At 34.7% G+C, this 26238-nt stretch overlaps 3 protein-coding genes across 6 annotated transcripts in view; all 3 read right to left on the reverse strand.

Moving 5' to 3' along the window:
* The window catches only part of LOC106060475 (uncharacterized), a 28890-nt gene extending 22278 nt beyond the window's left edge, over nt 1–6612 (reverse strand). Inside the window, exons 1-5 of one of the 2 annotated variants that reach the window (XM_056015930.1) lie at nt 6578–6612; nt 4251–4519; nt 3169–3238; nt 1814–1925; nt 1026–1080 (exon numbers count right to left, since the gene is read on the reverse strand). In XM_056015930.1, the coding sequence (XP_055871905.1) occupies nt 1026–1080; nt 1814–1925; nt 3169–3238; nt 4251–4445 (432 nt within the window). In that variant the 5' untranslated portion in view covers nt 4446–4519; nt 6578–6612. Of the gene's footprint in view, nt 1–1025; nt 1081–1813; nt 1926–3168; nt 3239–4250; nt 4877–6577 lie in introns of those variants that run through there. The other variant, XM_056015931.1, reaches the window with a different exon arrangement.
* Nucleotides 6613–11637: 5025 nt separating this feature from the next.
* On the reverse strand, nt 11638–19723 carry LOC129923794 (DNA endonuclease RBBP8-like). 3 transcript variants are annotated; one of them, XM_056016511.1, is made up of 7 exons: nt 19367–19723; nt 18399–18526; nt 17098–17302; nt 15738–15840; nt 14664–14811; nt 13657–13760; nt 11638–13462 (listed from the first exon to the last, which is right to left on the reverse strand). In XM_056016511.1, the coding sequence occupies exons 1-7, from the start codon at nt 19432–19434 to the stop codon at nt 13457–13459; spliced, it is 762 nt and encodes a 253-aa protein (XP_055872486.1). In that variant the 5' UTR covers nt 19435–19723; the 3' UTR covers nt 11638–13456. The 3 variants fall into 3 exon arrangements, with proteins under 3 accessions (XP_055872486.1, XP_055872485.1, XP_055872487.1); XM_056016510.1 differs by having other exon boundaries at nt 13636–13760; XM_056016512.1 differs by having other exon boundaries at nt 13636–13760; nt 18399–18531.
* On the reverse strand, nt 19465–26020 carry LOC106060476 (uncharacterized). The gene is made up of 7 exons (XM_056016196.1): nt 25823–26020; nt 24059–24116; nt 22069–22178; nt 21256–21494; nt 20181–21143; nt 19584–19726; nt 19465–19504 (listed from the first exon to the last, which is right to left on the reverse strand). Exons 1-7 carry the CDS (start codon nt 25887–25889, stop codon nt 19465–19467), a joined length of 1620 nt encoding a protein of 539 aa, XP_055872171.1. The 5' UTR covers nt 25890–26020.
* Between the last annotated feature and the right edge of the window lie 218 nt (nt 26021–26238).

Consider the following 26238-nt stretch of genomic DNA (forward strand, 5'->3'; position numbering starts at 1 on the left):
TTAAACTTTGCACCATAGACTTATATCTAGTCTGGAAACCGGAAATTAATTCTTATCCACGAGTGATCAATTCACAGACCTATACATATATAGATTTTTATGTACGTAAACTCTTTTTTTAGGCTATAAGGGGAGTCACCCCAATCAATCTTTTCTGTCTTAAAAAAGTAATGATCTTTAGTTTTCAAAGTTTAGAAATAATGCAAAATCATTTCTGGGATATTCACGCCACTATATGAAACAAAGCCATTTCCTGTTTGTTTCCAATGAATTTCAAAGCCCTAGATGGAAATAATTCATGTTGATTTAAATAATCTTATGTACCTAGATCTTTCTAGATTATGTATCTAAAAATTGCAAAATAATAATTATGAGACGAGAGTACTCTTATTTTTGATGTTCAATTACTAGATCTAAATCTAAAAATTAAATTATATGTTACATAGGTTAGGGTTGAAAAAACAACAACTTTACTTCTTTTAACTACTTTACAAAACAACGCCTTGATCCAACTTTCTAAAAAAAAAAATCTCCACGTCCAGTCTAGATATAGTATATATAAGTCTTTGCATTAAATGTACACATAAGGGGAGACAAGAGGTTAAATCAGCATGTTGTTTGTTGTGGTTTATTTCAATAGTTTTACTGAGGATTTATTATTTCCATTCCTTTACATTGTCACTTATTCGGTGAAAGAGTTTATTCTACAATTCTAGTTTCTGATTGAGTTATTCCATTTTCAAAAGAGGATTTTGGTACAATAAAATCTATTGTATGAATCCCTGTCAATGCTCCTATGTTGGGACACTATGTTATTAAACCTAAAACATTATAGTTACATGACATCAGTCATTACAGTGATATAGTTATAGCTGCCTGTGCATGCAGAATGCGCTGAGGTGCAGGAGGTTTGGGCTAGAAAGTAGATTACCTTCAACTCTGAAGGAACATCCAAAACATGTAAAACATTTACATTTTAACCTTTTACTATATATTATATGTTATCCACAAATATATATACCTACCACATCATATGAGCTAATGATAGAACAATCTGTATCGGGATGCACATAATCACTCCTGATGAAAAAAAAACAAACTTACTCAACATTGCTACCGTAAAGTTTATAAATTATTTTTTTTTATTTTACATTATAGTTTTTTTTTATATTTTTACTTAACTTAACTTTAAAAATTTGTGGAACCAGATCACTAAAGGCTAAAAGTACTGACACAGAGTATAATCAAATGGTGAAGTCTTTTTACTTTATTCTAGCTCATTAATGGTCTGACCTAAAAATAACTAAAAGTAACTAGAAATTTATCAACGTTGGTATCGTCATTTAGGAGAGAAAAAGTTAACATTGAGATACACATTCATTAACATGTATGTATAGACAGTCAGTTCATCCTTGTTTGTTGTATGTTTGTATGTTGTGAAGCTTAGTGGATTCTTCAAAGATTTTAAAAACCAATCTGCTTCCCCAAATAGCTTGATATTGCAAAAATTGAAACATATAACAAATAAAAAGGTTCTGCCAAAGAGTTGTAAGTACAATCTGCCCGTCTGATGATTTGTTCAGCATGTCAAAGCCTAAAAGAACATGTAAATATATCAAAAAACTTTTTCAAGCAAGTCCTATAGGGCTCACTTCCAGCTGATAGACTGAGTGAATGACATTAATGTCATTAATGAGATGACAGGCCAATCTACCAAAGTGTCAGTTATCTACTTCCTGGAAGTTACAGGATAGAATTTAATAAAAAAATACAATGTCTACAATATTTAGAACTAGCAGATTCGAACTCATACCAGTCATTCTCCTGTCTTGATCTCTGACATATACTACTAAGATTTTCTAGAACATCCGTCCTGGATGTGAAAGTATTTTCATTGGAACTGGAAACTAGAGCATTTTCAGACACTAAAAAATATTTATAAGAGATGAAGTTAATTAAAGAAAAAAACAATTTTAAAAAATAATAATAAATAAAATAATAAAGTAAAATGTTATGATAATAATACAATTATTTGCAGTGTATTTATGTGTATTTATAATATCAGAAAAAGTATCAATTTATAAAAAGAAGCTTTCAATGACCAAATCTTCTGGTGTGGCCAGGGAAAAAAGATAACTTGTAAGCATTTCAATATTTATGTACCAAATAAACATTAACAATGTTTGAGGACTACTGAGTCCAATGCATTGTCTTTTAACAAAGCTATTTGAGGACTACTGAGTCCAATGCATTGTCTTCTAACTAAGTTATTTGAGGACTACTGAGTCCAATGCATTGTCTTCTAACTAAGTTATTTGAGGACTACTGAGTCCAATGCATTGTCTTCTAACTAAGTTAGATTGACCTGAAATTTGTGATGAATGCACATAGACATGAAAATCAAGAAGCAACTAACCAACACTGAACACTTGAACCATTATCTTTAAATACAAAGAGCCAAATTAAATACTCAGAAAGACACAAAGATAAAGACACATTCCTCGGTCCATATGCTAGGACAAATTTGTACAAATGCTTCTTCTTCCCTAGTGCTAATAGAGCATGAAATGAGTTTCCTGAGCCAGCCAGGAAAACTACTGACTTGGAAGAATTCAAGTCATTGGTTGACATGCATGACTAGATACATGATGAGTATGACATAATCATCTTCATCTGTTTTTGATAGGATTAAAAAAAAAGAGAGTTCTTAGCAGTTGTTTTTTTTAAATACGAGATTTAAGCTCAAGAATTTATTAATAAAAATGAAGATATGATAAAGTGTTTGATAGCTTTTTTATTATCAGTTTTTATGCACTAACAATGAGATGTATAATTCAAACCCAGTACACCAACACAGGGGAAGAGCAGTGGCTGAGTGGTTAAGTGCTTGGCTTCTGAATCTGGAGGTACTGGGTTCGAATCTCTGTGAAGACTGAATTTTGAGATTTTTAGGACGCAACTGAGTCTACCCCTCTAATGGGTACCTGACTTAAGTTGGGGAAAGTAAAGCCGGTTGGTTGTTGTGCTGGCCACATGACAACCTGCTGATTAACCGTAGGTCAAAGAAACAGATGACCTTAATATCATCTGCACTATAGACCGCAAGGGTCTGAAATGTTATTTTACTTACACCAGCACAGACACACTATGAATATATGGTAGATTTACCTGCATTATCAAAAGTGTCCAAAAAGCTCAAGTCCAAAATGCTCAAGTCAGTAGGAAACAACAAAGGTGGCTGAAAGAAAAGGATATATATATATAAGTGCTACAAAACATTTACACTGTTGTGTTTAAAAAAAGGAAATCCAACACAATTTGTCCTGCTGTCATTACCTCCCGCAGATTTGCAGCAAATAAATGAAGCAGAAATTCCAAATCACAAATATCCTAGTATTGAAACTTTTGAAAGAGCAAAACAAACTACCAAACTATCGTGATTACGGTTGATTACTGTAGTTCTTAATGAGATTGTGACAGAACATCACATGAGGTTTTGGGGGACATGTTCTTCGACAAAATGAATCAAACATACCAAGAGTTGCGATTATGCAAGGCCTGTAAGGGTTACTTTACTTTTTAAAAAATTATAAATCCTTTATCTTGCAGTAAATAAAAAGTATATTTGTTTTGGGAAATTATTTCTTTTTAATTAAGAGATTTCTGTGAAAGGTTCTGTTATTAACCAGTTGAGCTTGAATACAATACTAAAGTGTTTGATAAGTGTTGTAGAGAGATGTGGTTTTGTTGGATGTATGGCTGAGTTGTATATACCACTTGGCTACCTCCTAAATCATTTAATAACTAAGAGTAAAGTAAAGCAGCCCTTTGGGATCTAAAGGGCAGATGATGTTAACTTCATCTGTTTCTTTGGCCTGTAATTAATGAGCAAGGTGTCATGTGGTCAGCACAACAACCATCTGCCTTCACTATCCCCCAACTATAGTCAGGTACCCATTTGAGTTGGGTGGACTCTGGGATGCCCTAAATACAAAGAAATTCAAAATCCCAGTCTACACTGAGATTAGAACCCAGGCCGAACCACTCAGCCCTGTGATTTAATATTATAAGCCTGTCACAACCTTTAACCAATATCTGAAGAAGAGGGTTCTGGAGCTAACTATTTCAAATTGTCATTTAATCACTAAGTATTCAATTGCTCTATAATTGATGTCCTCTCTACTAAAAATACCTTCGAAACTTTTTTTTTAGTAAAAAAATAAAAATAAATAATAATTTTAAAAACTTACAGAAGAACTGGGAGATGGAGTATTTGTTTTGTCATCTTCGTCATTAATTACAATGACATCATCAAATTTCTCCTTTTCTTTAACTTTGTTATTCCCGACATACATCAAATGTTTGTTGATCTGTGCAGGAGTTGCAATAGGACTGCTTAATACCTGATCTAAATGGCTTAATGCATGTTCTGTATGTCTAGCCATTGAATGTGAAGACTATAACAAGCCTTCAGCGCCATTAATTTCAAGTTTTGTATTGGCAGAAGATTTGACTTGGTCTTATAATGAATATTTGATATTTACATATTATGATTATGTAAATTAATATGAAAAAATAATTATTTCTAAAAATAATAGACAAATACTTTTGCTGTGAAATTAACTTTGTTTTGGCAATTGTAAACATAGAGTATTTTTTTTATCAATTAGACCACATACTGTTGATCCTAATTATTATCAATTGTTTGATCTTACCTTATCTTACAAAACTCAGACATTACTTCAATAAAGAAGATATAATTACGTCCTACGTGTTTCATGTGTCAATCTGGTCAAGCATGTTAAAGCAATCAGTGACTAAAACTCTGCTTAGGCATGCTTTTATAGTAAATACTTATATAATATAGGTCAATATATCATACTAAAATCTCAAAAGTCATAACCTTTATAATGGTGAAAATACTAGACTCTAGATCTGTCAGGAACTAGAGTCTATATATATACTATTACCTATTAAGAGCTTTTAAAAATGAGATAAAAAAATAAATTATTCACAGTGAATACAGAACATCACAATATTATGAATAAATCTAGAATTTAGACATTTGTACAAATGCTCCTTATTTCTTCCCTAGTGCTATTAGAGCATGGAATGGGTTGCCTGAATCAGCCAGGAAAACCAATGACTTGGAAAAATTTTAGTCATTTTGGTTAACATGCATAATATGGCTAGATTCTAAGATTGACCTAGGAACACATATATAGTTACTAGTACAGTCATACAGCCAACCTCTACAATACCTTGCTTATGCTGATGACATTGCCTTATTGGGTAAAGAAACCTCTGACATCGCTAGAGCCTTCATACAACTAGAAGAAGCATCTCGACCAGCAGGACTTGAGGTCAATGACAGTAAAACCAAGTACATCACAATGACAAGAGACAATCAAACAAAGGGACAAAATATCAAAATCAAAGACCACGAATTTGAAAACGTCCAAACTTTCAAATATCTAGGAAGTACTATTAATTTCAAAAATGACCTAGTAACAGAAATAAAGGAAAGAATAGCAGCAGGCAACAGGGCATTTTATAGCACCCACCATCTACTTAAGAGCAAAATGATTTCAAGTAAAACCAAGAAAATAATATACAAAACTATAATAAGACCAGCAGCAATGTATGGAAGTGAGACCTGGACACTGACAAAGACATCTGAAAATTTACTTAACACTTGGGAAAGAAAAATCCTTAGGAAAATCTATGGTGCCATACAGGATGAAACAGGGTGGAGGACACGCACTAACCATGAGTTATATCAATTATATGAAGACCCACCAATAGTGAACGAAATAAAAAAGAACAGACTACGTTGGGCAGGTCACCTTGAAAGAATGTCAGACAACAGAGGGGCGAAAATCGTATACAGGCAAAAACCAAAAGGCAGGCGACTCAAAGGCAGACCCCGAATGCGATGGATAGATGACGTGGAAGCAGATCTGAAGCAGCTTGGGGTTAGGGCGTGGAGACGAAAGGCCCAGGAGAGATCTGAATGGAAGGATGTGTTAATGCAGGCCAGAGCCCTCCATGGGCTGTAGCGCCACTGGGATGGATGGGATGGACAGTCATACTGGCATACACCGAGGACGTAATCGTTGGACATATCATAATTATCTTCTCTTTTTAAAGTAAGTGTCTAGATTGAGATTCTAGATATAATCATAGATCTATATATTTATTATTATTAATATTTATAATTATAAGATATGACTAGACTAGTCACTCTAGACCTTACTAATACTAATAATTTAAATAGATCTAGATCTATATCATAGATCTATATTGATCATGCATGTCAATCTGTATTTGAAGATAGATAAGAAACTTTTGGACTAAAGTTAAAAGTAAATCAATTTTTAATAAAAAAACATGAACATCTGAATCAGATTCTGATGATCTTATTATTATATTATTGTAACTGTGAATTATTTTTTTTTTATTATTGTTATAAAATAATTATAACGTTTTTTTGTGTGTGAATGTGATTAAAACACAATCAATAAAAAAAATATAGATCTAGACCTAGATCTTAAATCTAGATTCTAGATAGAGAAACCTGATTCCACGTATCTTCTAGTCACGTATATTAGATCTAGAGTAGAGTCTCTCAGTCTATAGTCTATAGATGTAGTCTATAGATATAAATCAATGTTTTGGTTTCGTTTTGGTGAAAATTCCGGGAAATCCATATCTAACTTCCTCTTCTAGAGAGCTTTCCCGCAAGTAAAACAAAATCAGATCTATGATAAAAATGTTTCTCAAACGCTTGCGTTCGCTGGAGATATTGGGGGAGGGGGGGCTGTATATAATAGGCTACGACAGTGAAGTCCTATTTGTAATGAAAATGAAAAGAAACTTGAAGACACGTATTACTATATTACAATACATTTAGCATCCAATTTAGATGGTCATTAAAGCTTTTCGCTCCAGTTTTTTTTTTTTTCGAAAATGGTGTTTTATTAATAATTTAAATGTTTGTTTGTTTGTAAAATGTTTTACATATTTCGGATGTTCCTTCAGAGTTGAAGATAGTTTACTTCCTAGTCCAAACCTCCCGCAGGACGACGGAGGATGGGAGCGGGCAGGGTTTGAACCCGGGACCATCGATAAATCCAAACGACAATACAGCGCGCAAACCGCACGACCAGGCAGCCATCGTTTTCAATACTAGAAAATTAGTTTTCTGTAGACATTATAGGAGCTTGCTGCAGGTTCTCCCTCCATCAAGCAGGGAGTGTATAATGAGAGAGAACAGGGTTGGATAGGTAGATGCAAGAATTTTCCTACATTTTGAAATTGAGAATTTTCTTTTTCATGGTAAGCTGACTGAATTTACCTCTAGGCGACATGAGCTAAAGGTTGAGGCCCCCACCCTCGAAAAAAAAATTTGAGAAAAAGCCAAAGAATAAATTGCCTTAGGGCTAAAAATTATTTTTGCCCTTGATAGATTAGTCAGCAAAATTAGATTGTTGCCACTCCTTGATCATGATCACATTCTTATATGCTTGTGAGTCTTGGACGTTGACTGCAGAGTTAGAGAGGAGGTATCCTAGCTATGGAATTGAGATGCTACAAAAGGATCCTAGGTATCACATTCAAAGACCGCATCACAAACCAAGAGACAGGGTTACTGCAGCGATTGGACCCCAAGATGACCTGCTATCGTAAAAAGCTGGTAAGCTTAATCTCTATGGTCATAATACAAGGTCTTGGGGGCTTGCAAAGATCTTCCTCCAGGGAGCAGTGCCAGGAAAAACCGAAATGGCAGACAAGGAAAGCGATGGGAAGAAAGCATAAAAGAATGAACGGGGCTGTTATCGAAGGCAGAGAGGAATAGAGCTTGTTAATCTAAAAACACTACACTTAATAACTATAAACAACCACAACACTCTAACGCTAGATTCAAGAGTCCATTTATTTACACACACTCATAGTACGAGGTTACACAACACTGTGATATGAACTTTCTTTTCAAGGGGAATAACTCTACATACTGATAACAAACAAACAATGTTAACATTAATTACAATTTCTTTATTTTTTTTCTTTCTTTCTTTCTTTCATTCATTCAATTCTTCCTCTTTTTCTCTTTTTCATTGCAATTTGGAAGGCTAAGTAAAACTGAGTATATAGGCTACACAACGAAACAAAAATAGATGATAGTAGGCCTACCTCTGACTACCTCGAAATATAATTTTAAAAAAAGAAACCTTTGCAAGTGTCCTTGTCTACTTTATACAATTCAATCTTCTCAAAACATCAAGGAGAATGTGTAGAGTGAGATTAAAGAAAAACAAAAAAATGTCAACTTTAAAAAAGAAATGTAGCACTGTCTAGTAGGCCTATGTTCAGAGTTGCCTTAGCATTAGGCCTACATTCAATAAAACTTGTACAGCAAAATTTTAACTAATCAAAATAATAAATTTTATGTATGCATAATGTAATAGTGTAGGCTACGAACATCAATAACATACAATAAAATGACATGATATTAGACCTGCACATGTAAATGAATAGATTTGAGCAGTTATATGTCATATGGTAAGAGGAGTATTCTGGAGATAAATAACTTAATTGTAGTACGTCTTCTGACAGTGTGTGTGCATTCAAGAAATAGATCAAAATTTGAACAAAAATGAAAACAAAAAACAGGTATCAGAGAAACGTAAGCAAAGTACTAGTGGGAAGCGAAAATAAAACCAAGAACAAGTATCATAACAATGAGAGAAACAAAAATACGGTACATCATGTTGCACAATATACAAATAAATGTAAATTAGAAACAGACAGATTTCAGACTGTCTTCTTTATGTGCCCGTCTCAACTGATCAGCATTCATATTTGGTGTTTGGCAATGCAGGGCCTTGGTCACTCATCACGGCGATTCGTGTACCTTCGTATCTGGTCAAACATTGGCTGTAAGTTGAAAAGTATCTAAATGTCAAACTGTGCACACCGAATGGAGTCAACATGGGTTGTCGACATAGGGTTGATAAGACTAGGAATAGAATCAAATATCCTGAGGATTGGGGGGGGGGGGTAAAACACTAGGTATGGAGCCATACAGCCTAAAAACGTAGGGCTTAAAAGACGCCATGAATGGAGTCAATAGTTCTGAGGATGTTGTGGTGGTAAGCTGTCCCACCAAAAGACTTGTACTGTCAGACGTCACCTTGTTTCTTCACTGTTTCTGTATTCTCTGAGGGTAACGTTGGTGTTAACAGTGGCACGTGTAGATAGCATCTTTCTGTTGGTGGTGTAGGCACTAACCAGAAATACACGTAGTCTCATACGCCCAGGTTCCAAAAAACGTTCTTCCCACACAAAGATGATTAAATGTAGTGGGGTAAAGAAATGTTGACAATGCTCTGGAGTCTGATCAAATGTAGTGGGGTAACAAGACTGGGGGGGGAGGATCTGTTAACAAGCTGCTCTGTTGCAGTGCTGTTTTCAAACTTGATACGCGTCGTATGAATCAAGAGTGACTCAAAGGCGATACGAGGAAGTAATGCCAGTTGTTAAGGAAAACAATGTCTCTTTACACAGAAAACTTGTGGCTAGAGCAGATAGATTCACACTGTCTCCGACTAACACACAGATGTTTCCTTCTGGTCGCTAGATCAAAGGTCACTAAGTCAAAATATTCTGCCTAATATTTCGACACAGGTGTGTTCAATTTGGTTTTTTTTTAGTCACATGAACTGAAAGTAGTCTCCACACACACACAGTCAGCTACAGTATGATTATAATTCTCCCTGACCGTGACCTTGAAGAAGTATTGTCCTAACTATACTAGCAGCTCTACTACACATGTGTAACTTCAAAATTCGTGCACATTCTAGAAGCAGGTCAGCCTTGAATTTCTCTACCACTGTCAATCATAAAACAATTCATCGCTTTGCTGAAGAGTGCACTGCCCTCATAACCTCGTTGTGAAATCTTTCTCTCTGTGGTCTCCAGTAAACGGACAAATTCCCTTTTCGTCCTCTACAACTTTGAGCGTTTCTGTCAGATTCTCCCAGCTGTCTGGACATTTAGACAAAAGATGTCTATATGACCCACAAGATATACATCTCAAAACATTTCCATCACGACCTAATGGGTTTAAACCTTTCTTTCTTGGTTGAGAGAACTGATCTCGAGCAATGTTTCTGACTTGACCTTCACTTCTAAAGTGACTTCCACCTTTATATAGTCTACTTCCATGATGTTCCACTTTCAGCTTGCTGGTGTATTTCAACTGCTCTTTATCTCGTCTTTGAAAGCTCTTGAAGTTTTCACGTCTGCTGTGGTTCAACTGTTGTTTACCTCGTCTTCCCAAACTGCTAAACGGTTCATGTTTCTTGAAGCCAGCCGCCCATAAAGCCTCCTCATTCTCTGACAAACACCTTGGCTCAAGTTTGATACAGGCATCGAACTTTTTCCCTTTACTAACTTCTCCTTTGAACTTTCTAAGAGATGCCTTCGCTTCTTCATACAGCGTCTCCCGACGAGCAACTTCTCAGTTTGCCTCATTCTTGCCTTTCTGAGCAGCTTGAAGGCCAGAATCTCAGGTAAGATTTTCATTCGTTTCTGTTCTAATCTCCTATACTTTGTATCAGATTCTGAGATAAAATCATGTATGGATTGATTTTCCCTTTGCCTGAAGTTTTCAAAATCATCAAATTTATCAATACTGTCTGCCAAGTCGTCTTTGGCCAAGTTCGTATCTAGAAACTTCAACAGTTTCTCGAAACCTTCCTGACACTTGAGCTCCGACAGCTCTAATTGCTCAAATACCTTCTCTCTAATCCTTGACTCACTGCCTTGTGGTAATGAAAGGGCTACGGCTATCGCTCTCTTCTCTTTCTTTAGCTCCGTGATTTCATTCCACGCTAGCAGTTCTTTCTTATATAATTCATAAGACATTTTTCAAAACGGATGGAATTTCAATTCTTGTAGCCATTATCGCTTTAAATAGGATCAACTAAGTAAATACGTTTACTTACACGCTCTGCTACCACTTGTTAATCTAGAGACGCTACACTTAATAACTATAAACGACACCAACACTATAACGCCATATTCAACAGTCTATTTATTTACACACCCTCATAGTACGAGGTTACACACAACACTGTGATATGAACTTTCTTACCAAGGGGAATAACTCTACATACTGATAACAAACACATACACACAATGTTAACATAGAGAAAGACAGTCAACAAATCTTGTGCGGTGCCCCAATGGTCTAACAGACCAAGGGGTAGGTGAAGTGAGGAGAATATTTATCAATGGCAGGCCTGTTCTTATTCCCATTTCTTACAGGAGGTTCCTTCAGAAAAGTTTATGTCCTGGCCCAAATCTCCTGCTGGACATCAGTGTTCACATTCACAGACCATCCAGATGACGATGAGCTGAACACATGTTAGGAGGCCATCCAATGGAGGTTTAGACTTCAGCACAGTTTGTTTCCCTGCAGCAGTATTCCAAACTAGCAAGCAATAGCAGTAATAAGAGACTGATGAGCTGAAATGTAGACATAATCTTCACGACATTTGACCCCATAAGGCCTTGAACACATTGTTTTAGAAACTGCATAAATTTTGAGCATATAAAATTAAACCCAACACAAAGTAAAAGAGTGTAAACTTATTTAATACATGATCACATTGTTGATACAAAATAAATTGTACATTTCAAATATAACCAAAAGACATACACAGATCATTATTTTAAACAATTTCTTTAAAACACCAATCAATTTAATTATAAGTCCCCAAATTCTATTCATTTGAAATTTATGACAAGAGATCAAGGTAATAACTCAGAGAATTGCATTCTTTGAAATATTATCTTATACAAATGGATACAAAAAGTACACTTGTCTTTGAAGCAGGAATGTTAACAAAGCAATCTCAAATACCCATAAGCTATGACTACTTAAAGGTCAGTTAAACACCAATTGTAAAAAAAAAAAAAAGAGTAGCTTGGACTTGGAGTGAGCACAGTATCTTTTCTTAGAAAATACATCTAACGGACGTTCTTTCTAATTCCACTTAGTGGACCAAGGCGATGTACCATTCATCCATCCCAGTGGCGCTACAGCCCATGGAGGGCTCTAACCTGCTTCCACACATCCTTCCATTCAGATTTCTCCTGGGCCTTTCGTCTCCACGCCCTAGCCCCAAGCTGCTTCAGATCTGCTTGCACATCATCTATTCATCGCATTCGGGGTCTGCCTTTGGGTTGCCTGCCTTTTGGTTTTTGCCTGTATACAATTTTCGCCCCTCTGTTGTCTGACATTCTTTCAAGGTGACCTGCCTTACGTAGTCTGTTCTTTTTTATTTCGTTCACTATTGGTGGGTCTTCATACAATTAATGTATCTAAGGCGATGAACCACTGACATTAAATGTACTTGTTTGTATGAAGGGCTAAAGTTTGGAAGAGGTGGGGTGGTGTGAACAGCAGCACAAACCACCATCAGAAACACAGAGCTAGATGGACACTGATGACCTAAATAGTCATAGTAAAAATCTAAACTAAAATCTAAATCTAAACTTGGTTGAGATTTCAAGTTTAAAACTTCAGCTTTGGAAGGCGAGCACTGTAACACTTAACCACTATGCTGTAATACCGGTACAATAAACGTGGCAAGTAATTATGAGTTCAATTGAATTTGTTTAGAAGTGTAATTAAATATTTATAGAGCAAAGCTTGTCTTTAACAACTATGTGCCTAACACTTTATAACTGAAACAGTGACTACCTATACATTAGATGCCCCCAACCATCTCCAACAAGGTTTACCTATTTTGGCGCATATACCCAGCATAAATTAAAAAAAAAGTAACAAACAGTCAAACAAAATTGTACACCCTGCACATTTATATACGCCACATGTGCAAAGTGTGACTTGCCGAAACAGCCAGTACATAAAGTTGTTGCTTATCATGGATATTGAAGATTATCTGCCCCATCTGTACTATTTGTTTTCTTTTCAAAGCCTAACAGCAAACTATAGGAGGTATAAAGACCCACCGGTGTGTCAATAGTTTCAGTTAAGCTATGTTTATGAGTAAAATGAATTTTGTTTACCCAGCACAGCTGCTATTCATTTGTAAAAATTTGTATAACCCGCAGGTTATATGCACAAAAATATTGTACTACTACCTAGTGTATTATTTTAACTTAAGCCTGAGTTTTCTTTTGTTATTTAGCTTTGACAAAGTTGAAAAAAATCTACAATAATGTACCACTTGAAAGTTTCATGGCAACAGAACACTTGTCAAAAATTTTACTTAAATTCACAAAGTAATTTCCATCTGGATTTTACATCAACACATGACACTATAAATTTTCAATATATATATATACATTATGTGGTTGCAATCAAGACTTGAACTTGTTAAGTACAATCACAAACCCTGTCTCTAGTTTCTTTCTACTTTTTCTACCCCTGAAAAGAAAGAAAAAAAAAATAATTAAAAAAAAATGTCAAGAACAAAAAGTTTAATTTTCAATGTCTTCAATGATTGAACTTTTCATTATAGACAAAAATCCATTTTATCATATAGATCTAACTAGAAAGTTAATTGAACAAAATAACTTTATAAAAAAAAAATGATTGACCTATAAAAGCTTCTAGCTTACAGGAAAGTCTTCCTCATTTCGAGATTTGAAACGCTTTTCAAGACGTCTGCGCCTGCGAGGGTTCTTTTCACTTTTCATTGGAGTTTCACTTTTTTGACAATGACCTAAAATTTGAAGATATAACTTGCATTAAATAATGCATCATTATGACAAATATCTCAGTCAAAAAGCTACATGGCTGAGTTTCAGAAAAGAAAACAGAAAAAATAGCAAGGGATATGGTACATCCAAGGTCAGAATTATGGTACATCGAAGGTCAGAGATGACAAACTAAAGTTAGTAGCACTAGATGTCAAAAACATTCCACTACAAGCTTTGTAAAGGCGTTTGAATAATAGAAATGTTAACTGGTATATTTTTTTAAAGTTTAAGATGAAATTTAAAACAAAAATTACTTTATAAGCATGCTCAATGTACTCTGGACTGATCTCTTTTGTGGAACCTTCAGGGAGGGGCTACCTGGGTGGTTTCCTTGTGGTCCTCGACTGAAAGCCAAGTGGTTTATTCCACTTAGCCACACATTCTTAGAATAAAGACCTTAAAGTAATTTAGGAGATGTCATATAGTTTTAAGGAAGATGCTGTGGCTGAGCGGTAAAGTGCTTGGCGGAGGTCCCTGGTTTGAATCCTGGTGAAGACTGGGATGTTTTAATTTTGGGATCTTAAGGCGCCCCTGAGTCAACCTAGCTCTAATTGGTACCTGACATTAGTTGGGGAAAAGTAAAGGCGGTTAGTCGTTGTGCTGACCACATGACACTCTCATTAACCGTGGTCCACAAAAACTGATGACCTTTACATCATCTGCCACATAGATCACAAGGTCTGAAAGGGGAACTTTACTTGTATAGTTACAATGTAATATTGGTTTACGATAGTTGAAAATATTTAACATAATTCTATATTAGATGGGTCAGTCTTATAGAGAAGGGATAATAATGTATAGTTAAAAATGAACAAGTGATGCATATATTCAACCTTGACAATGATATATTGATTGACAAAACTTACTCTTATCATAAAGTTCTGCTGTGTCAGGAAAGCCTATTGACCAGAAATGCTCTGGCGTACTTGGTGGAATATACTTGGCGCGATGTCGGGAGCATTCATTCATCTTTTGTTTCATGGCCTCATCAGACAAACCAGAATTTTTATAATACTGGAGAAACAAATATAATATATATAAATGAAACCAAAAAAAAAATAAATCTTAAAACAATCTTTAGATGACCATTCTACAAAACTGAAAAGTAAACATTGGTCAATAATAAACTTAATACAATCCAACTTATTATAGCCAGCTTTTTGCTGCTGAGCTGTGAGCCCTTTTGCAGATTGTGCCAAGGAAATATATGTTCATTTTCAGAAGAAGCTTAAAAAAAAGGATGTGCAATAATTTGTGTGTCCCAGATGTTTTAAAGTTGATAGTGAAAAGCAGACTAGAAGTGTCTGTTCCATTTCACCTAGTATCTACACTACTTTGAATACTGCCCTGTCTGTCTACATGAGATTCTTTCTGTCAAGCAGTTTAAAATTATAATAAAGCAAAGATATTTGATTGAACGACCGCAGTTTCTAACAATATATGCACCACTTGAAATGAAACAAGCAAAATATAAAGGGGAAGAACTCCGCCCTTAAAATTATATCAATTATATTTTCCTTATTTGATATCAAACAAAATAATTAATTACAAATAATTAATTGAGTAATTTTGGATATTTTTGTATAATAATTATTCTTTTGTTAAATAATTGCTTAAAGTATCAAACTGATTGGAGAATGTGTGAGGTAGAAAGAGCTAGTTTAAGAGGACTAAACCAAACAAAATTTAGCCATATCTGTGAATACTGAAGTATTTCTTTCCCTTGTTGGTATCAAACTAAATAATTAAATACCTGTAATTAATTGTCTAATGGGTTACTTTTTTTAAAAATGATTCATGTCTTGTCTATGCCAATGAATAATTATGCAAAGTTTGAACTTGATCCAATAATGGACGTGGGAGAAATAACATGTACACACTTTTTACCAGACAGACAGAGTGAGTTGACATAAGCTTTCTAAACTTAAAAACCAGCTTACCTCATAACATTCCTGACAACTAAACCCTTCCAGTTTTTTTCTGTCATCTTTCTTTCTTACAACCTGCACATGAGGGAACTCGACAACAGCTTTCTTAGGTACCCTGTTACACAATACAAATACATGTAAATATTTGTTATTGAACTTAAAGTAACTTAACATCTTTTATACATATTTAGAAAACATTAAGTGATTAGTTATATCTCTTAGAAAAAGAAAAATGTTTTTTTTTTAAACTTGAAGGTCAAGGTCAGTACAGACTCAATTACAACAGAAGAGATTACCATGGCTATTTCAGTCCTAAAGAACAATAAATGCCAGACCTATATATATGGTGTCAGTGGATATGCTAGGAGGGGAGAGCGGTGCCTTGTTGACAGAATGACTAATCTCTTAAATCTATGTTGGTTAACGTATAAAGTCCCAGAAGACTTGTCTTCCTAAAAGGTGGGCAATTCAGCAGATTGCATCTCTTTACCAATAGTCCAGTATAAGACATTGGTCCCAAATCACCCCAATAGAAAGAAAACTATCTGGAGAGCTCCCTGATTTGGAAACCACTGCACAGTTCATCTCATGTATTGGTCTAGTCATCTGAACACTCCAACATAACAATGACAACGAAGAAGAAGAAGAAGAAGCAGATTGCCAAAACTGGAGTGGTATTACCCTCCTCTTTGTCACTGGCAAGTTTTCAGCATGTTCTACAGAGACTTCAATAGGTTGTGGATGAGAGGCTCAGAGAAGAGCAAGCAGGATTCAAAAGAAGCAGATCTTCATTCGACAAAATATAATGCAACAAAGTCTTGAATACCATCACTGGCTAATGATCAGTTTCATAGACTTCACAAAGAGTTTGATAGTGTGCATGGAAAATCGCTGTGGAAAATAGTGAGAGAATATGGTAGCCCTGAAAAATTTATCCAGATCCTACGAAACCAATCTAGCCACTGAATTAAAACAGAAAAAGAAAAAAACAGTTCTTTAACAAAGAAAGGAGTAAAGTAGTGAGAGAGTTAGAGAAATCAACAATTTTTTTTGTTGCCCACGCATATCAGCAAGCCATTAAAATTCAATGAATTAGAGTTGGTATAATTTTTCAAAGCTAAAAATTACATATGAAAACTTACTAAACTGAAACACTTTTAACATTGAATAACTAAATTTTATCCTTTATTTACTTTCTCATCGTACTAGAGCATTGAGTGACAAACAGAGGATGAGATTTGCAAGTTACATAAAACAAGAGCAAATATCGAACACATCACTCCATCAGTAAGAACTCATCTGTCAATGACATCTAAGATTAGCACTATGAACCATCTGCCCATAACATTCCAGATTAGTAGAAAGGATTCACCTGTCAAAGCTGTCCATGAAAGATTGCTCTACTTGCACTTCTTGTTCAGTTTTAGCCTGTGCAAAATCTGTATTTGGATCCACTAAAGTGTTTCGATCAATCTCTTGCAAAGCCCCATCTAAATCTACAAACACTTCTTCTGCTGTGTCTTGAATGTCCACATCAATAAAGTTATCTTCATCATTTTTGTAAACTGATTTCACATCTAAATGAAACAAATTTGGTAACTGACTAAAATGTTGAAATACAATGAAATAACAAGAAAAAAGAATAAAAAAAAACAGCACTTGGGAAATAAATAAAAAAATGTTTTGTTTGTTGCTTATCTTGCTTAACCAAGTTTTTGATGCATAGCAATTTATATCAACTATTTATATTTAACCAATTGGAATTATTCTTGGTAGTAAGGTCACAAGAATGACCTTAGCTTAAAGAAAAAGAACAGACGTGTCAAAGGAAATTTAGATACATCTCTGAGAGACATCTTAGTATATAAAATAAGTCAATGACAGAGTGAGTAGGTCAATAATAACAGATCCATCCAATAAGGCGCAGTGGCTGAGCAGTAAAATGCTTGGCTTCCGAATCTTGGGATTTTTAATTTCAGGATCTGTGGGTGCCTCTGAGTCATCCCAGCTCTAATGGGTACCTGACATTAGTTGGGGAAAAGTAAAGGCGGTTGGTCATTGTGCTGACCACATGACACCCTCGTTAACCGTGAGCCACAGAATCAGAGGACCTTTACATCATCTGCCCTATACACCCTTATAGATCGCAAGGGCTGAAAGGGGGAACTATCCAAAAAGTTCCAAGTGAAATGTATAAAATCTAGTGCTGGACGCTGCATACAAAATCCTTTTAATGACCAAATATTCAGCTGTAGCCAGAGGAAATAAACTTGTGTGTATTTCAATACCTAACAACAATGTTTGAGAGCTACTGAGTCCAATGCACTGTGTCCTCTACCAAAGTTAGATTGACCTAAACTTTGTGATGAATGCACATAGACATGAACATAAGCAAGCATCTAACCAATAGCAAACAAGAGTTCTAAGCAGTTAGAAGTTTTTAAATAAGAGATTTAAGCTCAGGAATATATTAATACAAATGAAGATTTAATAAAGTGTTTGATAGAAATAAAATATATTATTGAAGTTTCCTGTAACTAAATTGAGTTAATCTAGAAAAAAAATCATACCCTGCACATTACAAATATTTTACAAGATTTTAAAAGTCTAACAAAAAGTATAATTTAACATAAAATATTTAAATTTTTCAAGTATTAAAACAAAACAAAAAACCTTTCAAAGATGAACTGTTCAGACTTTCTGTAAGGACCTTGTCAACTTTGAGCCCCAGCATAGAGTGAGTCTGTTTGTGCTTGGGCATAAATTTAAAACTGGAAGGAATACTACAGTGAAGTTGTGAACTGCCCTGCCGGAAAAGTGAAAAGGATAGTCAATATCGGGTAAAAGTAAAATTAATAACCATGCTTAATATAAACAAGAAAAAAAAAAAAAAAAGAAATAATAACTGAATCAAATTTTCATTACAGAAAAATAATAATAAGGCTTGTCTTCAAGTCCGAAGATTAACGAGGAATGCATCTAGCTACGCAGGTGATAACGTGGTCGAGAGGCCAAGTACGCTTGAACTTGGCTTGGCTACATAGAAAGGGGCTCGAGGTTCGACACCAGACTCGGGCAAAGTTGTGTTTACTGAGCGCCACTGGTCCACAAATGAGACTGGACCAAAAGTGCTCTGAGCATGCTATAAGCATGAAAGTAGCACTATTTCAAAGCTATAATAATAATAATAATAATAATAATAATACCCTTTTAGGACAACATTAAGTCAAAGATTGCCATAAACAATGAAAGGAAAAACAAACTGACAAGCCTGTGACTATCTGAATCTTCATGACCAGACTGGTCACAGTTGCTTTGCTTTTAAAAACAAAACAAACTTTTTAGGTTTTTATTCCAGTAATTGTAAAAAAATTGGTAATTAAGTGAGCAGACTTTTCCTGCCTCCAATAAATCTGATCAGAAAGATGCCTTTTATTGAAAGGACATATTTAACAATAAATGAAACCATGTTTATAGTGTTAAACAGTGACCCTGTGACCTTCTACTTCTGTTCATCTACAGTAGATGAGTTTTAGACAAATGTAAATCCCATTATTGTCAAGCTTATATGAAAATTACATTTTGTAGCTTTGACAAAGTGTAACTTTAGGTTAGAATGTAACTATATTTAGAAAATATACCCGTAGAGTGTGCTGAGGGCTCGGACCAACAATCTCCTCATCAGAATCCTCTTCCTCATTTTCATCATCCTGGAGAGTTTCTTCCGACTTGTCGCTTTTCAAGGGGACAGTTTGATTTTTGCTATCTCCACCAAGTTGCTCAGCAGCAACATTGAAATTTTCCACTGAGTAATTGGGTGACTCGTTCACAAGAGTCCTGCTGGAATCTGAGTCTAACTGAGAGGATGCTGGCTGGGTTTTTGATGATGACCCTTGAGATCCCAAGCTCTGGTTAGCAGTGTAAAATTGTGAGACAAGATTGGGAGCTACAGTTTCATCCAAGTTGTCCACTGACTTCTCCAATATTAATCTTTCAGTTAACTGCATTTGAGGAAAAAACAAGATAATATAAATATTCGATGAAACTCAATGAGAAATAATGAAATATATTCAAAAGAAAAAAAAAAGGAATAATGGATTTTAAGTAATAATTATTTTTCTATTGCTTCATAAAATTTCTGTCTCTGTTTTAAAAGTTTTTACAATTTTCTTTAGGCATGGTTTGAACTCAGGATAAATGGATAAACATGAAGACGCTTTTGTCTTAATCTATTTAAATGTAAAAAAAAACTTATCAATACATTTTATCATCATCTAAAGATTAACAATAGTCTATTAGAAAATGTTCTAAATATTAATATTGAATATTGATACTGAATTTGGCAAATAATCAAAATTTTACTTAGGTCACACGTGAAACACTAGAATGGCAAAGGCCTATGTGCATCAACACTAACAAAATAAAATAAAATAGAAAAAAAACACACAGGCTAACCTGAGAATGAGAATTTGAAAACTCTGAAAGATGGATATTTGGGTTGATACTGCCATTAAGATTGAATGTCAACACATCTCTGTCATGCTCTTTTGCTGAGTTGATGACATCTTTTCTAGCCAAAGTTGTTTTTGTACAAAAAGGTGCTACCGGAATTTGAAATTCAGATTCTTTCACGTGACTGGAAGAGACTGCTTCATGTCGTTTCTTTTCTTCCACAAAAAAGGGGAGATTATTTTTTTTCTCAACATTCATCAACTTTGATTTAAGTTTGTTTTGCTTGCTAAGATGTTCTGGAAAGACTTGACTTAGTGTTGATTGATAATTGTTTTGAAAAGAAGATTTTTGTTTACCTGGAACCTCTGTGTTCTTAACCATAGATAGACTTGAAGTATCTTTAGCATCAGTGGATTTGGATGGACTGGAAGTATCTAAATCAACTTTACACAATAAATTGTTGTTCTTTTCCTCGGCCCTTACAATTTGTGTAAAATTTCCATCTTTGCGTTTGCTACTAATACAGGTAACATTTTTTGTTTCCTCATTAACAGAGTGAATAGTGTCTTGCCCTGGAAATTTATTCACTATTTTTTTGGGAGTCAGATTTTGTGAAACTGGGTTACATTTGTGCACATGTGGTTTAGAAGAAGCTCCCCTGCAAGCAACTGTTATTGAGTCTCCATAATCTGGACTCACGTGTCCGCATGCACCTGTTTTTAAAAAGTCATCCATTTCAATAGTCTCAGGAACAATGAGCACATTTTGACTTAAAACGTCTGCTGCTTCTTCATCAGATTCACCATTTAAGACAACTGGGTTCTCTTCCCTTGTCTGACTTTCTAGCTTTTCTGTTTCAGGAACAAGAACTTTGGAAGAATTTTTCTCCAAAGAGGTATTACCTTCTATGCTCTCGGTGTGTGACAGGTCCAACAATGTCTTAATTCTTTTTGTTTCAGGCCTTTCCTGGAAAAATAAAAAATGATATAAAAAAAAAAGACAATATTAAAAATTGAATATTTTAATTCTAAAAATTAGAATATGAAATAATTTAAGATAATTTATAAATGAGATCCACCTCTTGATATCGATTGCGCCGTTTATTTTCCCTTGTGAGTCGTAACTTTGAACTATGTTTCAGATTAGAATTTTCCTCTTTAGTAAATGATTCATTCCTGCTTTCATCGGTGCTAGGACTAGAATGGGACTCTTCATGCTTATTGTTAGCTCTACTTGCAGGCAGCTTCAGCTCTGAAGTGTTTTTTGAATCTAAAATTTCTATTGTGGTCTCAGCATTCTGATTCAGAATCTTGGCTCCTTAAAAGGAATCAGATAATTAAGTGAATTTAGTTATAACAAAAGCTTTATAATAATAGGGAATTGGTGTAAATAGTGTAAAGTTAATGAAAGTTAAGAAAATGTTCCGTGTAATTTTGTTTAATGACAAATTGTCCTGGCATATGTGTGTACCAGACTTTTTTTTTTGTAGTGCAATTTGCTGTTAAGGTGCACAATTCAACCTCCTGTTAGTCACTTGTGAGATTGTCTCCCTTTTGAGTGCGGAGATACAATTTTATGATTTCAATCCAAGTTTTTGTTGAATTTGATATTATTTAAGCTTTTCTTTTAAAATAGCTCAATGTCGTCTTGTCACTACTATGATGCTCAAAGCTGGAAGTATTTTAGCCTTTTATACACTCAAAAGTTTTAGGTTAAAAATGTATTTTTCAGAGCAATCTCTGCTTACTTTAAATGAATTAACAATCAATAATCTTTTAACTGCAAAAAAAAAATATAATAATAATAAAATAACACTAAAAAAATATGATTTTTAATTTATTATTTTTTAAAATGCTAATGTACTTTTCAAAAAAAAAAAAAAGAGACATACTTAAAAGTTGAATAGTGGAGTCTTTTTCCTTTATCAGAGCATTGAAACATTCTTGTAGGGTTTGATTTTTTTCTTGTAACTGAATACAAGTTAAACACTGTTCTTTAGGTCTGAAGAACAAAATGTCAAGATAAAACAAAAGTTCTCAAAAGAATATCTTCCTCTAAATGATAATCAGAGTATATAATATGTAATTTATAAAGCAATAATAGCAATCTAATTGCAAAATTAACTATTAAACAAGAAAAACATAAAAAATACTTAGCTTATAGAAGTGTAATTGTAACAATTAGTTAGGAACAGTCATGTATTTGTAAATTCGTAATAGATCTATACTAACAATAATAAATCTGTGTGAGTAGAAATATTTTTACCAATTGTTTTTGTTAGCGCTATGATCCTATCACTTATCTGGACCAGTTTGGGGGGGGGGGGGGGGTATATCTTGACTTTTAGGATATCACAAGTTCACGCAACTCTTATGGGTACTTGGCTGGATGAATACCTCCCAGCTAGAAAATTAGTGGATAGTTGGAAATGCAGAAGACGTATTCAGATGCAGTCTTTTATGCATCATGGCACTAGACTAACTGATAAAGCTGGCCTCTCCACCAACCGACAAAACATTCAACGTTTTCATCCCCTTCCCCCTTGGTTTCGCCCAACAACCACAGACATACGATTGAAACTAGTAGACCCTAATGCAACTAAGCTTAGTCGTTCATCTAACGACCTTCAAATTCTATCACTGGAGACCATTAATGCCTTCAAGCCCAGTGCTATTTTTGCATATACTGATGGGTCACATTGATAGATTCTGGAAGAGCAGGCTAGGGAGCCTACATCGACTTTCTTGGCTTTTACCCAGTAAAAACCTTTTGACCATGTGGTAGTGTTTGCAGTTTTGATGCAGAGACCATGGCAGTCTGTGAAGCCTTTAAGGTCATTGACTCTCAACTCGGAAAGGGACATTTGAGGGCAACACAGATTGTTGTGGTCACTGACTCAAAATCTGTACTACAGGCTTTGCAAAGCCCTGGACCATGGCCCACCAATATTGACAATGTCATTTTGGGCTCACACAACATAAAGCAGCGCTATGGAACCCCTATAATAATGCAGTGGGTACCGAGTCACATAGGCCCACCAGGGAGGGCAAATTCCACCAACTGAATAGGCTGTAAGTTTTCATCATGCCCTGGCTATAATTAAAAAAACAGAAACGAAAAAGTGGTTTGAGTGCTGGGACAAGTCCCAAAAAGCCTGTGGAGTCTGGGAGTGCATGAGGCGCCCTGACCGCACTTCCCCGTGGTGGAGGCTGTCCAGGCCTGAGTAAGCTATTATAGCACAGTGCAGGACAGCCCACTGTCCTGTTGGCTAATATTTCTCACGGCTATGGCAAAATTTTGATTCACAGTGCCCCAGCTGCGGGGAAGAAGAGGAAACCGTGCTTCATATTCTGTTTGACTGTCCCAGACTTGCTGATCTCCGTCTCGACAGGTCTGGGAAACCAAAAATTCTCGACCTGTTTGGTGACATATACGCACTACGCAAGACAGCAGGGTTTCTGTCCAGGGCTTTTGCAAGAGAGGATTTGAGCCTCTCAAGCCCTCACTCAAATGGAGTTTGAGGATGATGATGATGAATGGGTACTTGTTTTTAGTTTACGAAAGTAAAGGCAGTTGGTCCTTTGTCTGGCCTCATGACACCCTCATTGACTGTCTGTCATAGTAACAGATAAGCTTTTATAATCTGCCCCTAGATCACAAGGTCTGAAAGGAGTACATTACTTTATATTGTGTATCATCAATATTAAGACTTTAAGGACATTGGTACCCACATTTCTTTACAAACTACAATTAAACCTAATGACTGATTTTCTAAACTGCAAAATGCAGGTTTTGGTTTTGTAAGTGACATGGACATACCAACAAAAATCTTTTTTTTTTAAGTTGAAGATCTATTTATAAAAATAAAAATATAAACTTACTGGTTACATTTCAGGTTTTTATTTTCTGAAGTCAACACATCTATTTTGGCATTTAAGTCTGGAAAAAATAAATTATAAATATTACATACCGGTATAGTATTATCTATAGTGAATAATAATTAATAGATTTCCAATATATTTCAATATCAATAGTACATTAGTCTAGTAGGTATAGACAATATATTCAGACTTTATCAACACCACTCTTTGATCACGAAACATGAAAGGGACCAAGATGCCTGTGAGTAGTCGCTACATGAACTCTTTAAATGTTGTGTCTGTTCTATTTATATTATTATTTGTTATGTTTCTGTTGTGTTGTCTTTATTATTAAGTGAATTAAGTCTCATTCTCATGATCAAGTTGTGTATTTCTTTTTTAGATTTTAGATTCTAGTCTTAAGTCTAGATCTAATAATCTTTAGAATCTAGATTCTAGATCTAGACTCTTATTATATAGATATCTAATCTATATTAAATGTATATTTTATTATAATATATTTTATTAATTAATTTTATAAACTAAGTTAGATGTATAATATTCTAAAGTTAAACTGACAATACTAAGACTTAAGACTGAGAAGACTGCTTGACAAGATTGATCCTTAGTCTTAGTCCTTAATATAATTATATTATATATTCTAGGTCATCGACTGGTTGGTTAATGTCTTTTTCTAATAAGAATGTTTGTTGAAAGTTTAGTGCAGCTTGGTGTAGTTGTGTCAGGTTACATTTATTCCAGAGTAAGATTTTTCTTTTTGGTTTTGTATTGGCTACTGCTTTATTATGTGTTGTTTAATCTAGTTGGCTTTTTAATGATTTGATCTAAACTTAGGTTGTGTAAAGTTTCTATGAAAAGCTCAATTTTATGTCCTTAAGGTTTTGGTGTTTATCTATGGTTAGTGTTTTCCAATTTATATCAGGTAGGTTGAAATCACCCATAATCCAAAAAACTGCATTTTTATTTGTCTCTTTAAGTGTAGTAATCTGATTACATAGTTCCTGCATGTATTCTAAACTAGAATTTGGTGGTCTGTAAATGCTGCCTATTATTAGGGATGTTGAGGTGGTATTAATTTTACAAAATGTTGATTCTACATTTTTTGAGTTAGGTAAGGTAATTTCTTCTGCTATAAGAGTGTTTTTTATTGCTAAAAGAACTCCTCCATGATTATCAGCCCTATCTTTTCTAAAAATTTCATAATTACTATTGAAAATTTCTGCATTATAAATTTCAGGATGCAGCCAAGTTTCTGTTCCTGCAATTATGTCTGGTTTCTCACATTCTAATAAAATTTCTAAGTCTGCTGTTTTGTTTCTAATGCTTTGAAAATTTATAACTAAGGTTTTAAGGTATTTTGGTATTACTTCTTTAGTAGGTTTGTTTAGTGAGGCTGTTGTATTAATTTTAGTAGATTTAGGTTTAACAGGAGTGGATCTGGCTAGTGGTTGGTGAGTTTGGTTCGGGATGGTGTTTAGGATGTTGTATGGGCTAGAAGTAGAAGTGTCCGCATCAAAGGACTCAAACAGTCCTGATGTAAACTGAGGTAACCCACACGATACACAGTGCCATGATGCGTCTACATGATGCGTCTGTACTAAACTGTACTTAGACTCTGACTCTAGTCTAGAGTCTTAGTGTAGCGGGCTAGCCTCTAGACCTAGATTAGTAGTTACTAAAGTAAGACTAAGTTACTACTCTTAACTCTACTAACTAGGACTAGCCTCACTACGACACTTCACACTAGGAATAGATCTACCTCACCTGAGACAATGTTTTTATGTATGCAATAAACTTGTTTTAATGCATTAGTGAGTGATAATGTTTCCATAGTTTGATAGTTCCGTTTTAACCTTGATTGAGCATTGAAAATGATCTAGTCTAGATCGATTGATCTGATCTAATCTATTGTTATTGTAGACATCGGTTCCTTACGTCAAATTTCCCACAGTTTTTTTTAGTGGAAAGAACTCTATAGACTAGTATAGACTCTATAAACTAGATCTAGTTCTGTTATATATGTCAGTCTTGTCTAACATACCAGTTGGGCTCCATTTTATAGTCTTTTTTTTTCCCCTTTGATCTAGATGTAGGTCTAGATCTAGTATGTTTCAAAACTTAGATCTAGATCTAGATATCTAGCTCTTTTCTTCATGTTCATACAATTAATGGTCTTAATC

This window comes from Biomphalaria glabrata, chromosome 17, assembly GCF_947242115.1.
Source record: "Biomphalaria glabrata chromosome 17, xgBioGlab47.1, whole genome shotgun sequence".
NCBI classification, from domain to species: Eukaryota; Metazoa; Mollusca; class Gastropoda; family Planorbidae; genus Biomphalaria; species Biomphalaria glabrata.

Excerpts from the sequence above, each read along its gene's own strand:
- LOC129923794 (XM_056016510.1), bottom strand. The coding sequence starts at position 19,434 with ATGATGAAAATGAGGAAGAGGATTCTGATGAGGAGATTGTTGGTCCGA. Across the intron at positions 15,841-17,097 it reads TTCATGGACAGCTTTGACAG|GGTACCTAAGAAAGCTGTTG; the intron begins GTGAATCCTTTC and ends ATTGTGTAACAG. Across the intron at positions 14,812-15,737 it reads GTTGTCAGGAATGTTATGAG|TATTATAAAAATTCTGGTTT; the intron begins GTAAGCTGGTTT and ends TTGTTTCTCCAG.
- LOC106060476 (XM_056016196.1), bottom strand. The coding sequence starts at position 25,889 with ATGGAAACATTATCACTCACTAATGCATTAAAACAAGTTTATTGCATA. Across the intron at positions 22,179-24,058 it reads AAAAACCTGAAATGTAACCA|ACCTAAAGAACAGTGTTTAA; the intron begins GTAAGTTTATAT and ends TTTGTTCTTCAG. Across the intron at positions 19,727-20,180 it reads TTTCAAATTCTCATTCTCAG|TTAACTGAAAGATTAATATT; the intron begins GTTAGCCTGTGT and ends CCTCAAATGCAG.